Source organism: Entelurus aequoreus, linkage group LG23, assembly GCF_033978785.1.
Source record: "Entelurus aequoreus isolate RoL-2023_Sb linkage group LG23, RoL_Eaeq_v1.1, whole genome shotgun sequence".
In the NCBI taxonomy this organism is placed as follows: Eukaryota; Metazoa; Chordata; class Actinopteri; order Syngnathiformes; family Syngnathidae; genus Entelurus; species Entelurus aequoreus.
Genome location: NC_084753.1, coordinates 42,126,252 through 42,143,442, shown reverse-complemented (window position 1 = coordinate 42,143,442; position 17,191 = coordinate 42,126,252). Strand labels below are relative to the sequence as shown.

At 41.3% G+C, this 17,191-nt stretch overlaps 1 protein-coding gene across 3 annotated transcripts in view; it reads left to right on the top strand.

Annotated features, from left to right (window-relative positions):
- The window catches only part of alms1 (ALMS1 centrosome and basal body associated protein), a 237,185-nt gene that overhangs the window by 210,173 nt on the left and 9,821 nt on the right, over positions 1 to 17,191 (top strand). For all 3 annotated transcript variants that reach the window (XM_062034716.1, XM_062034713.1, XM_062034715.1), the window contains exons 6-14: positions 6,847 to 7,006; positions 9,382 to 9,894; positions 9,964 to 10,079; positions 12,266 to 13,010; positions 14,308 to 14,448; positions 14,651 to 14,806; positions 15,400 to 15,992; positions 16,055 to 16,139; positions 16,212 to 16,352. In XM_062034716.1, the coding sequence (XP_061890700.1) occupies positions 6,847 to 7,006; positions 9,382 to 9,894; positions 9,964 to 10,079; positions 12,266 to 13,010; positions 14,308 to 14,448; positions 14,651 to 14,806; positions 15,400 to 15,992; positions 16,055 to 16,139; positions 16,212 to 16,352 (2,650 nt within the window). The remainder of the gene's footprint in view (positions 1 to 6,846; positions 7,007 to 9,381; positions 9,895 to 9,963; positions 10,080 to 12,265; positions 13,011 to 14,307; positions 14,449 to 14,650; positions 14,807 to 15,399; positions 15,993 to 16,054; positions 16,140 to 16,211; positions 16,353 to 17,191) is intronic.

Sequence of the window (17,191 nt, the reverse complement as noted above, 5' to 3'; positions counted from 1 at the left end):
TCTGCATTTGACCCATCACCCTTGATCACCCCCTGGGAGGTGAGGGGAGCAGTGGGCAGCAGCGGTGGCCGCGCCCGGGAATCATCTTTGGTGATTTAACCCCCAATTCCAACCCTTGATGCTGAGTGCCAAGCAGGGAGGTAATGGCTCCCATTTTTATAGTCTTTGGTATGACTCGGCCGGGGTTTGAACTCACAACCTACCGATCTCAAGGCGGACACTCCAACCACCAGGCCACTGAGTAGGTTCTGAATGAGTTGAAATGGTTGGTGTCGGAATTTTTCACATCGGTCGAGAAATGATGAAGTAGTGATATTTTTAATTGAGAAATGCTATTAACGAATTACAGGAATTTCTGGAATTTTTCCAGTTCAAAAAACAACTTTGTTTTGGGTCCTGATTAAGTGAAGTGAAGTGAAGTGAATTACATTTATATAGCGCTTTTTCTCAAGTGACTCAAAGCGCTTTACATAGTGAAACCCAATATCTAAGTTACATTCAAACCAGTGTGGGTGGCACTGGGAGCAGGTGGGTAAAGTGTCTTGCCCAAGGACACAACGGCAGTGACTAGGATGGCGGAAGCGGGGATCGAACCTGCAACCCTCAAGTTGCTGGCACGGCCGCTCTACCAACCGAGCTATACCGCCCCATTAAGAGGAATGTTTGGACAGTAGAACGGTTAAAAGTGGGTTGAAAAATGTGGGAATTGCGGAAGTTTAAAAATGGACAGTTCATTTTGAATGGGGAAAATGTCCCTGAAAACTGGGAAATCCAGGAATTTTTTTAAATTGTTGAACGAGAGCACACAATTTTGAACAGGCTGAATATTTTGGAGTTGCAACGGTTTGAATCGGATGAAAAATGTGGGAGTTGTGGAACTTGGATAAAAGTCCCATTCATTTCAATGGGAATTTCATGGAAATTTGGGAATTTTCCGGAAAAGCGGGGATTTTTTTTGAAAATGTTAAACAACTTGAATAAGTTGAAATGGTTGGTGTCGGAATTTTTCATATCGGTTGAGAAATGATGAAGTAGTGATATTTTTAATTGAGAAATGCTATTAACGAATTACAGGAATTTCTGGAGTTTTTCCAGTTCAAAAAACAACTTTGTTTTGGGTCCTGATTAAGAAGAATGTTTGGACAGTGGAACGGTTGAAGTGGGTTGAAAAATGTGGAAGGAAGTCGTCACCAGGAAAAAATGGTCAAAAAAGGGTTTGAAAAACAGAGAATTTGGGGAATTCCTGGAATGTTTTTGAACTTGGACAATGGTAGTTTGAATTTCCAGGATGATTGGAATATGTTGAAGGTGGAATGGTTTGAATCGTTTGAAAAATGTGGGAGTTGTGGAACTTTGAAAATGTCCCATTCATTTCAATGGGAATTTCATGGGAATTTCGGGAAAAGCAGGTATTTTTGGGAAAATGTTAAAAGACATCAATGTTCTGAATGAGTTGAAATGGTTGTTGTTGGAATTTTTAAAATCGTTAGAGAATTGTTGAAGTAGTAATATATTTAATTGAGAAATGGTATTAAGGAATTTCGGGAAACCAGGAATTTTTCCAGTTAAAAAAAAACTTTGCTTTTTGTCCTGATTAAGAAGAAAATTTGGACAGTAGAACGGTTAAAGTGGGTTGAAAAATGTAGAAGGAAGACGTTGCCAGAAAAAACGGTCAAAAAAGGGTTTGAAAAAAATAGTATTCTGGGAATTCCTGGAATGTGTTTGAACTTGGAATTTCTAGGATGAGTGGAATATGTTGAAGGTGGAATGGTTTGAATAGGTTGAAAAATGTGGAAATGGTGGAAGTTTTAAAAAATGGCCAATTCATTTTAAATGGGAAAAATGTCCTGGAAATCTGGGAATTTTTGGAATTTGTCAGTGTAAAGTCCGCAATTCCCGAATAGGCTGAACAGTTTGAAGTTGGAACGGTTTGAATTGGATGAAAAATGTGAGAGTTGTGGAACTTTCAAAAATGTCCCATTCATTTCAATGGGAATTTCGGGAAAAGCAGGAATTTTTAGGGAAAATGTTAAAAGACTTCAATGTTCTGAATTAGTTGAAATGGTTGTTGTTGGAATTTTTCAAATCGTTAGAGAAATGTTGAAATAGTAATATATTTAATTGAGAAATGGTAGTAAGGAATTTCGGAAAAACCGGGAAATTTTCCAGTTAAAAAAAAACTTTGCTTTTTGTCCTGATTAAGAGGAAAGTTTGGACAGTAGAACGGTTGAAGTGGGTTAAAAAATGTGGAAGGAAGACGTTGCCAAAAAAAACGGTCAAAAAAGGGTTTGAAAAAAAGAGAATTCTGGGAATTCCTGGAATGTGTTTGAACTTGGAATTTCTAGGATGAGTGGAATATGTTGAAGGTGGAATGGTTTGAATAGGTTGAAAAATGTGGAAATGGTGGAAGTTTTAAAAAATGGCCAATTCATTTTAAATGGGAAAAATGTCCTGGAAATCTGGGAATTTTTGGAATTTGTCAATGTAAAGTCCGCAATTCCCGAATAGGCTGAACAGTTTGAAGTTGGAACGGTTTGAATTGGATGAAAAATGTGGGAGTTGTGGAACTTTGAAAAATGTCCCATTCATTTCAATGGGAATTTCGGGAAAAGCGGGAATTTTTTGGGAAAATGTTAAACGACTTCAATGTTCTGAATGAGTTGAAATGGTTGTTGTTGGAATTTTTCAAATCGTTAGAGAAATGTTGAAGTAGTTATATATTTAATTGAGACATGGTATTAAGGAATTTCGGGAAAACCGGGAAATTTTCCAGTTAAAAAAAACCTTTGCTTTTTGTCCTGATTAAGAGGAAAGTTTGGACAGTAGAACGGTTGAAGTGGGTTAAAAAATGTGGAAGAAAGACGTCGCCAGAAAAAACGGTCAAAAAAGGGTTTGAAAAAAAGAGAGTTCTGGGAATTCCTGGCATTTTTTTGAACTTTGAAAAATGATAGTTAGAATTTCCAGGATGAGTGGAATATGTTGAAGGTGGAATGGTTTGAATAGGTTGAAAAATGTGGAAACGGTGGAAGTTTCAAAAAGGGCCAATTCATTTTAAATAGGGGAAAATGTCCCTGAAAGCTGGGAATTCTTGGAAATTTTGGTATTTTTTAAATCGTTGAAGGAGAGCACACAATTTTGAACAGGCTGAATATTTTGGAGTTGGAACGGTTTGAATCGGATGAAAAATGTGGGAGTTGTGGAACTTTGAAAAATGTCCCATTCATTTCAATGGGAATTTCATGGAAATATGGGAATTTTCCGGAAAAGCGGGATTTTTTTTGGAAAATGTTAAACAACTTGAATGAGTTGAAATTACAGATGTCCGATAATATCGGTCTGCCGATAAATGCGTTAAAATGTAATATCGGAAATGATTGGTATCGTTTTTTTTATTATCAGTATCGTTTTTTTTTTTTTTGTTTTTTTTTTTTAATTTTTTTAAATTTTTATTATTAAATCCACAAAAAAAACGCAAGATACACTTACAATTAGTGCACCAACCCAAAAAACCTCCCTCCCCCATTCACACTCATTCACACAAAAGGGTTGTTTCTTTCTGTTATTAATATTCTGCTTCCTACATTATATATCAATATATATCAATACAGTCTGCAAGGGATACAGTCTGTAAGCACACATGATTGTGCGTGCTGCTGCTCCACTAATAGTACTAACCTTTAACAGTTAATTTTACAAATTTTCATTAATTACTAGTTTCTATGTAACTGTTTTTATATTGTTTTACTTTCTTTTTTATTCAAGAAAATATTTTTAATTTATTTATCTTATTTTATTTGATTCATTTTTTAAAAAAGTACCTTATCTTCACCATACCTGGTTGTCCAAATTAGGCATAATAATGTGTTAATTCCACGACTGTATATATCGGTTGATATCGGTATCGGTAATTAAAGAGTTGGACAATATCGGATATCGGCAAAAAGCCATTATCGGACATCCCTAGTTGAAATGGTTGGTGTCGGAATTTTTCATATCGGTCGAGAAATGATGAAGTAGTGATATTTTTAATTGAGAAATGGTATTAAGGAATTTCGGGAAACCAGGACTTTTTCCAGTTAAAAAAAACCTTTGTTTTTTTTCCTGATTAAGAGGAAAATTTGGACAGTAGAACGGTTAAAGTGGGTTGAAAAATGTGGAAGGAAGACGTCGCCAGAAAAAACGGTCAAAAAAGGGTTTGAAAAAAAGAGAATTCTGGGAATTCCTGGAAGTGTTTGAACTTGGAATTTCCAGGATGAGTGGAATATGTTGAAGGTGGAATGGTTTAAATCGGTTGTAAAATGGCCAATTCATTTTAAATGGGAAAAATGTCCTTGAAAACCTGTAAATCTGGGAATTTTTGGAATTTGTCAAGGGAAAGTCCGCAATTCCCGAATAGGCTGAACAGTTTGAAATTGGAACGGTTAGAATCGGATGAAAAATGGAGCATTCACACAAATATAACACGATCAATACTAGAGTGATTAGGTCGACATTTTAATTCTATCAAAATAATTGTTGTTATTGTTCATGTTTACACTAGGGCTGCAACAACCAATCGATAAAATCGATCATAAAAATAGTTGCCGATTAATTTAGTCATCAATTCGTTGGATCTATGCTATGCGCATGCGCAGAGGCTTTAAAAAAAAAAAAAAAAAAAAATTTTTTTTTTAATTTTTTTATTTTTTAAATAAACCTTTATTTATAAACTGTAACATGTACAAACAGCTGATAAACAATAATCAAAATAAGTATGGTGCCAGTATGCTGTTTTTTTGCAATAAAATACTGGAAAGGATAGAAATGTAGATTGTCTCTTTTATCCGATTATTAATCGATTAATCAAAGTAATAATCGACAGATTAATCGATTATCAAATTAATCGTTAGTTGCAGCCCTAGTTTACACATTCAGGGAGTGCTTTTTTGGACAAGGGAGGACTTTGAAAATGATTTAAATGAGTAGTAGGTGTCAGTTTTTGAATTGTTGAGTTATTGTACTATTGACTTAGTTTTATTCAAACAACTATGTACTCAAAAGAATAAGGAACTGGTTTAAATATTGTGAAATTGTCAATATAATTTACCATAATACATTGAAAAATGTACAGCTTTTACATGTACCGTATTTTTCGGAGTATAAATCGCTCCGGAGTATAAGTCGCATCCCAAACTGTGAAAAAAACTGCGACTTATAGTCCGAAAAATACGGTAATCAGTATTGTATTGGTCGAGCTCACTGGGAAAGGGCAGCATAAATCCCTGATCGCCACGTCCCTAATTATGTTGATTCATTGTACTATTAACACATATATGCAGACAAATACTTGTTTTATTGGAGTTCTATTTCACTTTTTGCGAAATATTTCATAGATTTTTCCATACTGAAAATACTGCAAGCCAGGGGTTTGTAACCTTTTTGACCTAGGGTCCCAACTTATTTACTACAGAGGGGTCCGTGGCCCACTTAAATATTAACACCGATTTTGTCATCTTAACCTCTTAAGGCCCAAGCTGTTTGTTTACATGCTTTTTTTATTTCTTTTTGCTATTTGGGCTTATTGGACCCTAATTAGAATAAAAACTAAGAATCATCTTTTGGTATGATGTACTTAGTCCATAAGTACACAAACGTGTACTTCATGTTTAGTGACATGCTAATTCTTATTTTTACACTTTTTTCCCCCCAAATTCCATTGTATGTTGTACTCTTCTGACCCCACCAGATGGCAGTATAAGTGTCCACATAAGCGGCCATAAGACCCCAATTCAGTAGTGTACACAATTTTGGAAATAAGAACTAAAAGGTGCTGTCCACGCATGTGGCCACTAAGCCTTTGGAGGTTTTAATCTTGATTTTAATCATATTCAGTAATTATATCTAACCTACTATAGCAGTTTAGCAGGATAAAACTTGTCAAATAATTTTAAAGCATGTGTTAATCTCAAATATTATCAAGGCTTAGGTCAGGCTGATTACAAAAATAAATATGAGTTAAATATACTTTAAAAGAAATGGAAAAAAAGGACTCATAACTGATGAAAAATAGATTTACATACAACTAAGTAGTGTTGAAATAAATACGTTCAAACTAAATAATACATGTTTCCTAAATAAACTGTCAAGACTAAAGTGCAAATGAAGATACAGCTTCACCACTTTAGTCATCGTTTTTGCACTTTAGGAAACTTCTCTTAAGACTTTGGCTCCAGACTTCTTCTGTTTGTTTGAGATTGTCATTACTGCCACACGTGGTATAAAAGTGTATTACAACTGAGTACCGTTTTGGACCGCAGAGAAACAGATATTTTTTGGCGGCCCTCAAGGTGGCGCTCGCGGCCAAACAATGGGCCCCGGCCCTACGGTTAATAAACACTGCTGTACATCCTTATCACTGTCAGTTGGTTCCGGGCCTGACTGTGGTAAACTGATTTCGGTAAAGTAGGAACTATTAATTATAAATCAAATGTTTTCATAGCTATAGCAATAAAGGCATTTTAACGACCTTCTAAATACAGTTTTGAAGATTATGAGAAATAATAAAAAATAAAAAAAATCCACATAGTCACCTTTACCCTAGTTTAATCCACACTGCCTGGGCTTCAGCATATCTGGTTGGTTTGATCTCATCTTGTGGCTCATACTACAGAAGTATTGATATTTTCAGTTAATTTTGCATTTTTTTATGCTTGAACATGGTTTATATAGGCCAAAAATATGTAGAATGTGCCTAAAAAAATATAATATAGAGAGGCTGCACACTTGAAAGCGCGACTGTAACATCAAACATCATAAAAGAAACATCAGAGTGCCTCAATGAAGTAACCCTGCGTGCTTTTGTTGCAGGCCAGCTTGTACAACCTCGGCATTGATCAGTCCGCCTCCGCAATCCCGACCCCCTTTTCGCACAGAGGACCGATCGGGGAGCCCGAGTTCTCTCCTGCAGACCTCAGCACCGTCAAAGATTCTGTCGGAGGGACGCCGACCGAGAGTGTCCGACCAGAAGGTAAACATGGAGCCTTTCTATCTTTTCTGTACAGATAGATAGATAGATAGTACTTTATTGATTCCTTCAGGAGAGTTCCATCAGGAAAATTAAAATTCCAGCAGCAGTGTACAGAATTGAGATGGAATTTAAAAAGTAAATAATGGGGGTATAAATGGAAATAAAATAGAAAACTATTACAATAAGAATGCAAATAAAAAGCAACAATAAGAATAGAAAGATAACAGTAAAAATAAGAGAAACTAGGCAGTAGTGACCATGCTATGAAAAAGTATTGCACCCCCTGTCATCCTAATACCCCCCCTAACCCCAATGGTAAATCAAGACGTTCCACTAATCAACCCTGATAAGGCACACCTGTGAAGTGAAAACCATTTCAGGTGAAGCTCATGGAGAGAATGCCAAGAGTGTGCAAAACCTTAATCAGAGCAAAGGGTGGCTATTTTGTCGAAACTAGAATATAAAACATGTTTTCAGTTATTTCACCTTTTTGTTGTTAAGTACATAACTCCACATGTGTTCATTCATAGTTTTCAATCAATCAATCAATCAATCAATCAATGTTTATTTATATAGCCCTAAATCACAAGTGTCTCAAAGGGCTGCACAAGCCACAACGACATCCTCGGTACAGAGCCCACATACGGGCAAGGAAAAACTCACCCCAGTGGGACGTCGGTGAATGACTATGAGAAACCTTGGAGAGGACCGCATATGTGGGTAACCCCCCCCCTCTAGGGGAGACCGAAAGCAATGGATGATGTGACAATCTACAATGTAAATAGTCATGAAAGTAAAGAAAACCCATTGAATGAGAAGGTGTGTCCAAACTTTCGGCCTTTACTGTATAGACTTAGACAAAGGTGGTGTCTCTCCAGGGAAAAGGGGGCGGACAGACGGGGAATGGGGCTGGATGTGTGTAAGGAACAGTGTAATTTGGCCTGTCGCCACCATCACGACTCCATCGCATCACTGCCTGGGGGGGGCAATAGACTACAGACTTCCTCATCGCATGAGGAAGCCTACAATTTTTTATTTTTCCCCCCCGCTCCGTATGCTGAATGGCAATGTCAGATATATATCTCGATATTTTTTTTCTCTAAAGTAAAAACTGAACACAAAACAGTCCTAGTTACCTGACATACTTAAGTATGTCATTATTTTGACTTAGTAAATATTGACTTACTAAGACAAAATAATGACTAAGTCAAATGAATGACTTTCTGTAAATAAGCGTTTGAAAAAAAGAGTTAAAAGTGGGGCCACATGCTGACATATGCTGAACTCATCATGCTTAATTTATTACAGCATTTGGGAAGCCTGTAGTTCATTTTTATTATGTAAATGTTCTATTTTTATCAACATGTGATAGCAGGGACCCTGCCATTCAAAACTAGGCTGCTCCTTAACAACAAAGCACTGCGGGGAACCCTGATATATAATATACTGATGTACTATATTATATTATTATATAATATATACAATTATCGGCCGATATATGCGTTAAAATGTAATATCGGAAATTATCGGTATCGTTTTTTTAATTATCGGTATCGTTTTTTTTTTTTTTAATTTTTTTTTTATTAAATCAACATAGAAAACACAAGATACACTTACAATTAGTGCACCAACCCAAAAAACCTCCCTCCCCCCATTTACACTCATTCACACAAAAGGGTTGTTTCTTTCTGTTATTAATATTCTGGTTCCTACATTATATATCAATATATATCAATACAGTCTGCAAGGGATACAGTCCGTAAGCACACATGATTGTGCGTGCTGCTGCTCCACTAATAGTACTAACCTTTAACAGTTAATTTTACTCATTTTCATTCATTACTAGTTTCTATGTAACTGTTTTTATATTGTTGTACTTTCTTTTTTATTCAAGAAAATGTTTTTAATTTATTTATCTTATTTTACAAAAATTTTTAAAAAGTACCTTATCTTCACCATACCTGGTTGTCCAAATTAGGCATAATAATGTGTTAATTCCATGACTGCATATATCGGTTGATATCGGTATCGGTAATTAAAGAGTTGGACAGTATCGGAATATCGGATACCGGCAAAAAGCCATTATCGGACATCCCTATATACAATATATAACAAATCCCAATTACCATGTACAATATTACAGTATATGTAACTGCAGCAGCAAAAAAGGGCAGCATAATACATATTATATTAAATATGACATTATTATTAAATGTAATATATTTATTAAATTGAATAAATATATCTAAATTATTAAAAATATTAATATATAAAATATATTATTTTAGTATCTTTTGATCTGTAAAGGCAAGCACTTTGGGACCACTTGCCAATTTTTCAATGTTCCTTTATCAATAATGATGATGTCATTTCAGCTGGCAGCTCCCGCAAAGGAGAGTCCTGCGACACCCTCCAACCGGCAGCTACACCGCGGCCCGGCCAGAATCGCAACTCGGACGCTTCATCGGCGGCACGTTCGCAGGAAGACCCCTCGACGTCTGAGAGCTCAGGCGTCCGGGCTCGCTCCTCGCCGTTTTGCGCCACGTTCCCCTTGAGCTCAGAAAAACGGAGAAACGTTTGTCAACCGAACGGGCGGGCAGAGCCGGAAGGCTGCAGCGCCGCTCCACCCGACAGCACCGCCTTCCCGCCGCCGCTGACAATGGACCCTCAAGAGCCCGCGTCGCTTTCCGAAAACCCGACGGATACACCAGACGGGGAGCATTCTCTAGTAGATGGTTCCGAGCTGACGGACTTCTCGGCACCCATCCTGGAGGACCGTGACCCGGCTGTGATGAGCGACGTGAGCAGTAAGAGCTCGCTGACTGCCAGGGTGGCCAAACTGCTGCAGGGCGAGTCCGCATCGGACCAGAAGGACCCCGAGCACAGAAGTGAGTCCGCTTTGAAAAAATGAAGTCCGATGGCGTGCAGAGATCTGAGTCCATGTTTGCACCTTGCAGAAAAGTTCATGCTGAATGTGTCAGGAGGCCAGTTTGAGTCGCTGGACTTGGACAAAGAAGACCGGGAGCGCATCGAGGAGCTCAAGGCGGAGATGCTGTCAAACCACTTTCTGACGGTGAGGACGTGCTGTCGTCACGGTTACAGTCTCTCTACTAAGATAAGGTACCGTGTTTTCTGGACCATAGGGCGCACCGGATTATAATGCGCACCGGACTATAAGGCGCATTAAAGGGGTCATATTATGATTTTTCAATCAATCAATGTTTACTTATATAGCCCTAAATCACAAGTGTCTCAAAGGGCTGCACAAGCCACAACCACAGCCTCGGTTCAGAGCCCACATCAAACTCAACCCAGTGGGATGACAATGAGAAACCTTGGAGAGACCGGTGCAATGGACGTCGAGTGGGTCTACCATAATATTGTAGAAGTCCAGTCCATAGTGGATCTGACATAATAGTGTGAGAGTCCAGTCCATAGTGGCTCTAACATAATAGTGTGAGAGTCCAGTCCATAGTGGATCTAACATAATAGTGTGAGAGTCCAGTCCATAGTGGATCTAACATAATAGTGTGAGAGTCTAGTCCATAGTGGATTTAACATAATAGTGTGAGAGTCCAGTCCATAGTGGATCTAACATAATAGTGTGAGAGTCCAGTCCATAGTGGATCTAACATAATAGTGTGAGAGTCCAGTCCATAGTGGATTTAACATAATAGTATGAGAGTCCAGTCCATAGTGGATCTAACATAATATTGTGAGAGTCCAGTCCATAGTGGATCTAACATAATAGTGTGAGAGTCCAGTCCATAGTGGATCTAACATAATATTGTGAGAGTCCAGTCCATAGTGGATCTAACATAATAGTGTGAGAGTCCAGTCCATAGTGGATTTAACATAATAGTGTGAGAGTCCAGTCCATAGTGGATCTAACATAACAGTGAGAGTCCAGTCCATAGTGGATCTAACATAATAGTGAGAGTCCAGTTCATAGTGGATCTAACATAATAGTGTGAGAGTCCAGTCCAGTCCATAGTGGATCTATTATAATAGTGTGGAAGTCCAGTCCATAGTGGATCCAACATAATAGTGTGAGAGTCCAGTCGATAGTGGATCTAACATAATAGTGTGAGAGTCCAGTCCATAGTGGATCTAACATAATAGTGTGAGAGTCGGGAGGTGTTTAGGGCTCGGGGAAGACCCAGGACATGTTGGGACGACTATCTCTCCCGGCTGGCCTGGGAACGCCTCGGGATCCCCCGGGAGGAGCCTGGGCTTCCCTGCTTAGGCTGCTGCCCCCGCGACCCGACCTCGGATAGGTAGAAGAAGATGGATATATATATATATATATATATATATATATATATATATATATATATATATATATATATATATATATATATATATATATATATATATATATTAGGGCTGCAACTAACAACTAATTTGATAATCGATTAATCTTTTGGTTATTACTTCGATTAATCGATTAATAATTGGATAAAAGAGACAAACTACATTTCTATCCTTTTCAGTATTTTATTGAAAAAAATAGCATACTGGCACCATACTTGTTTTGATTATTGTTTCTCAGCTGTTTGTACACGTTGCAGTTTATAAATAAAAGTTTATAAAAAATAAAATAATAATAATAAAAAAATTAAAAAGTTGCCTTTGCGCATGCGCGTAGCGTTGATCCAACGAATCGATGACTAAATTAATCGCCAACTATGCGGCCCCCGAGTCAAAAAGCTTTGGGGCCCTTGTTCTATTTGTTCAATGGAACATTTAAAGTTTTGGTGTTGTTTACTGGCGTCATATTGCAGTCTACACACATATTTTATGTGTGACTGCCACCTACACTTATCATTACACCTTGTACCAAATAAAGTTGCTTTGAGTTCGGTAAGCGCAACCTAAACTATTCCGCACATTAGGCGCACCGGGTTATAAGGCGCACTGTCGAGTTTTGAGAAAATGAAAGGGTTTTAAGTGCGCCTTATAGTCCGGAAAATACGGTAGTCTTGCGTTTGAAATCTGCATTCATGTTCATGTTTGTTTATGCTGCAATTGAAGCATTCATTTTATAACGGAACAAAGAGTGCTTTTGGTAAAAAGAACACATTTTCATTGGAATAATAATAAAGTACATTTCTGTCACTTTGATGCAAATCTTCAGGGCTGGTGTTGTCAGCGCTGGTGTCCAAGGTAACAAACGTTGACGTGACTTTGCAGTGCCGCTAAACACTTGATCGGGCTAAAGTAGTCCACATGCTAACCTTCTGGTCCCTCCCCCTCCAGAGCGAGAGCAGCACAGACACGGAGAGCACGGCGGCGTCCGGCGTGGCGGCGCAGCACTTGTCGGACGTCAAGGGGGCGTGGGCGCCTGTCCTCCCAGGACCCAAGCGCGCCGAGCTGGAGGCCCGCTTACAGGGGATTGCCGCCGGAGGGGGCGTGTCCCTCCCCAGGACAAACGTCCAGTCCCACACGTCCATCACCATCTCCACCCGCAAGCGCGAGGCCTCCCCGCCGCCGCCGCCGCCGCCGGCACCCGTTCACCTGGCCGAGCTCCCCGCAGGAAGTGCGACGCTGAGCGAAGAAGGAAGTGAGATGTTGGAGAGTGAAGACCCGCCCTGCTCCTCAAAGGCCCAGGACGGTGAAGAGGAGACCACGCGTGAGGAGTCCGTCACAGAGGACACCACCATCCCGTTCAGCCCTCAGACCTCCACCCGACCTGGCTACATCTCACAAGTCCACCTCACCATCTCCCCTAAAACCAGCCAACCTGCCCCCCGCGCGTCTTCCAGCTCCTCCCACACCTCAGCCGAGTCCGCCCATGGCAACTTCGCCCCCCTGAGACGCTCCTCGCCAGCCGTGAGCAGCGCGGACGAAGGCGTGGGCCTGCCCGGTCCACCCGACACCGCCGCCCCTCCCAAAGACCCCTCAGAGCCTCCCCAGGAAGAGACGACAGCTGCTGGGCCTCATCAGTCCTTCACGGCGTCTCACAGCAACATGACCGGCAGGAGCTTCACGCCAGAAATGCCAGGTAGTCTCATAAAGTCTTCTTTTTATTCTTTGGGGGAAGTTTAAATAAGACCTTTTGTGGGTTTGGATAAGTAGCAGGCATAAAGTCTCCTTGTTTCTCCAAAAGTGTGACTGCCACAAACCTTTGGGGGCCGCATTGGGCTAAAAAATATGTCCGGTGTACATATTATATTAATATAATGAACGTATAATTAATGTAATTGGATATTAGGAGTATGTGACAGTTTGCCTCCTTAAAGTTTTGTAATCAAACAGAAATATCAAGCAGCTAAAATGCGTCAAACTGGGATAAATGTAGAGAGTATTTAGCATTTTTCCCATCATGCATTGTTATGGATTGAAATGGGTGTCATTTAGAATTTTTTGTTTTTTTTAATAATATCCACAAAGTTCAGTGAGCAGGTTTGAGTTTATTTGGAACATGCAAACATAACAACATGGTACATCACAATTTCCAGTTTGTCTTTTCGACATGTTCGAAAATAGAATAGAATGGACTTTATTGTCATTATATTTGCATATAACGAGACGAAGGACTCCAATTTAAGGTGCGGTAGTGGGAACAAATATGGGATCCAAATAAATGACACAAGAAGTAATAAAGATAAAACGAAGAATTTAAATAAATAGACTCCTATCCAATTAAAAATAATAAGCAATCCTGTACAATATACAAAATACTGTACAATATACAGAACAACAAAAGGAGTAGGAGTTTATTTAATCATACCCATTTTCTTTTACATAACAGTTGCCAAAACTTTTGTTCACTTCCTGTTCTCAATTTATTCACAATATACTCCATAGGTAATCCCAATAAAATAAATAAATAAATAATACTCGGTGAAGTAAGGTACATTTCATATGGTGAGATTATTTTGAAAATGAACGGATGGATGAGATAAATTCAGAATGTTTATCATGGTTCTTCTTCTTTGTACTTTGTAAACACTTTTTGTACATGGTTTTGTTATTGCATTGGTTACATTTTTTTTTTGCCCCATGACTAGGAAAGGTTGTTTGGATTAGGTCATAGACGTGAACGCTGTGCCGGGTTCACTTCAAAGCATTGAAGCATTGATCTGATTTACTCGCGTTGTCCACAAGATGGCGGCAAATTTGCTGCAATCAGATTGTTAGATACTGGCAATGAGTTGGAAACACCCCGTGGGCCAGATTCCTTGTAAAACTCGTAACGTCACGCCGGCGGGCCGCAACTTGGACACCAGCGGTTTGAAACACTTTGATACAGAAACTAAATATTGTTTACATTTTCAACCCAACCACGTTTCCCTCAGTTCGAGATGATTGCGCTCCTCGTGCAGCGCCGCCCGTCCTGCAGCCTTACAAGCCTCGTGGCGCGGCGGAGCTCTTCCTCATCCCTCAAAGCGAAGCCAACAGCTCCACCTCGTGCACCACCATGGAGAGCTCGCACACTGGTAAGCTCCGCCCACACGGGCGAGTCCGTTGAATCTTTAATGAGCCTCCAGGCTGAGGTCATGTTTCCCGCGCCGAGCAGCTGCTTCTTTGTAACTTTATTATTCATGAGGGGGCGGGGCTTAGCTAGAACCGGTTCTGGAGACCCCCCCTTTGCTTTCTTGCACACACTCGCCTCTCTAAATGCGGTGTCTTTTTTTCCAGGTTCTGATGACGCCATTCCCCCGCTCTTCAGCAGCGAGGTCCTGGGCCACCAGGACCCGGGCCTGGACCGCGGCGTCACCATCAAACACGCGCAAGGGATCTACAGCAAGAGGCCGCACACGTCCACCGTCAGGACACGAGAGGCGGCACACAGAGGTGAGGCGGGCATCGAACACGCGCACTCTTTCCTCCTGGCTCGGTAGATCAACCTCCTTTGGTACGTCTGTCAGGTTCAAACACTGATGACATCTATTAAACAAGACAAGAAGCAAGGAATTAAACAGAGACAGAATTCAATTTAGATCAATTGAGGAGAAACGCGTAGACACTGTACCATTTGTACAGTGTCGTCCCACGCTCTGACGAAAGATTGTACGCCTCCTCTTTTATTTGGACTTTCCCTGATTACATGGCAACAGCTGTTTCTAAGGGAGGGGGGTCGTAAACAGCCATCGCCTTTGGTTACAAAACAGTTCAAAGAAAAGGTGCCTGGAGGGAGGTCAGGCCCTGCCTCCTCTCCGCTTTGTAGATCTCGGGTAAAGACACAATCTTCCTGTGGATTACAATACATCAAAGAAACCGACACCCTCATGTCGCTCCCCATCCTACACAGTGGAGTTTTACAAGCCTTTTGCTTGGTAGGATAAAAGACAGCTTTTGTCCTCTCGCAGGGCGAGCTGAACTCAATGTAACACAAAGTTTTGTGATGACTTCGATACAATTATTCTGACGTCGTCTCTCCCCGGCAGATAAAACACCTCCTCAGGTGTCCCCGGCTCCGAGAGAAGCCCCCAGGATGGAGCCGATCCAGGCGGGAGGAAAACAGCACGTGGACCTCCACCCTCAGAGCCACCGGTCTTGGCCTGTGACCACAGAGAGGGAGGCGTGGCTAATGGAGCAGCTTCTGCACCTGTCTGAGCTCATCCACAACACTAGGGGCGTTAGCGAGCAGCCTGCCAGGACTTACTACGGCAGGGAGGAGCCACGAGTGGGAGGAGGTAAGGCAGCTGGTAAAGCGCCTGAGGGAAGAACTCCTCCTCCTCCTCGCCAGGCGTGGACACATCACCCAGAAGAGCTCGGTCACGCCCCCTTCACCTCCACATCGCGCTTTTGTCCAGCGGATAGAGACGAGTCCACCACGTCCACATCCAAGTCCACGTCCACGTCCACGTCCACCGTGGACACGGACCGGCTCATCAGAGTCTTCGGTCTCCACCGCGTCCAACCCGTCAAGAGCCAGTCGGGCCTCCAAAAACTTTACAGCAGCATCAGCAGGCAGCGGGACGAGTGGGAGGGGCGGAGCTTCAGCTCTCAGACGGAAACCACCAGCGAGGAATCCAACGTGAGTGTCTCTCGCACGCCACACTTCCCAGCACTTTCTTAGCACCGTCTTGTGTTTCAAAGGTCCCGGCCGAGTCCTCGTCCAGCGGCTCGCCAGTCAGGACCTCCAAGAACAACGCCAAGGTGGTCAGCAGAGGAGTCCAAGCAGGCGAGTTTGCTCGTGACCAGGTCGGCCACGTCCACAACGTAAACTTAAGCGCTTTGCTTTCTTTTTGTTCAGGCGACTTGGAGATTGTCTGCAACGCCACTCGCCATCACACCAGAGACGTGGGAACCATCTTCCCTTCACCGCGCCATCCTCAGAGGAGTCAGCCGGCCTCGCACAAGCAGAAGAAGAGTCGAGCGCCGCCTAAACCCAAAGGTACGTGCACTTCACCAGCTGCTTCTAAACCAGACCTGGGCATTCCCTTTGTGCGTCCCTGTCCGGCCCGCGTCAGGTCAATCATAAATTACAAAATACATTTAAAAAAGTATCTTAAGTCGAGTGTGCAATACAACGGTGCTGCTTTTGTTTTGAAAAGCATTATTTGTATTACTTCCGTGTGGACTATGCTCGTTGCGCGATTGTGAACAGCGGCAATCAGCACAAGTTTCGTCATTTCTCACAAAATCGCCAGAAAAAGTAAGGCGTTTTCTGACGGAGAGTTTATTAAGGAGTGCTTATTGGACTCTGTTGCGCTGATATGCCCGGAGAAGGGGGGCGCATTTGAGAACGTGTCACTCTCCCGACGCACTGTAACGGGGCGGGTTGAGACCATCGCTGGAAACTTGGAGCATCATCCGAAGAACAGAACGGTTTTTCGCTGGCTTTGGATGAGAGCTGCGATGTACGTGACACCACCCAGCTGCTCATCTTCTTACTTGGGATAACTGCAGACTTTCAAATCACGGAGTAGCTGGCAGCCATGCAGTCAATTAAAGAGACAACCACAGGTAATGACTTGTTCACATAGGTAAATGCGTGTTTGGACATGTTAGGACTGAAATGGGACAAGCTGGCAGGTGTGACAACAGATGGTTGTCCAAATCTGACGGGGAAAAATGTTGGACTTTTAAAGAGGATGCAGGATAAAGTGACAGAAATGGACATTTTTGCATTGTATTATACATCAGGAAGTGTTGTGTAAGACAGTGTTAAAAATAAAACCGTCAAAAGCAATCTGCTTTTGTATAAAGTTAAGTTAGGTTAAATTAAATTAT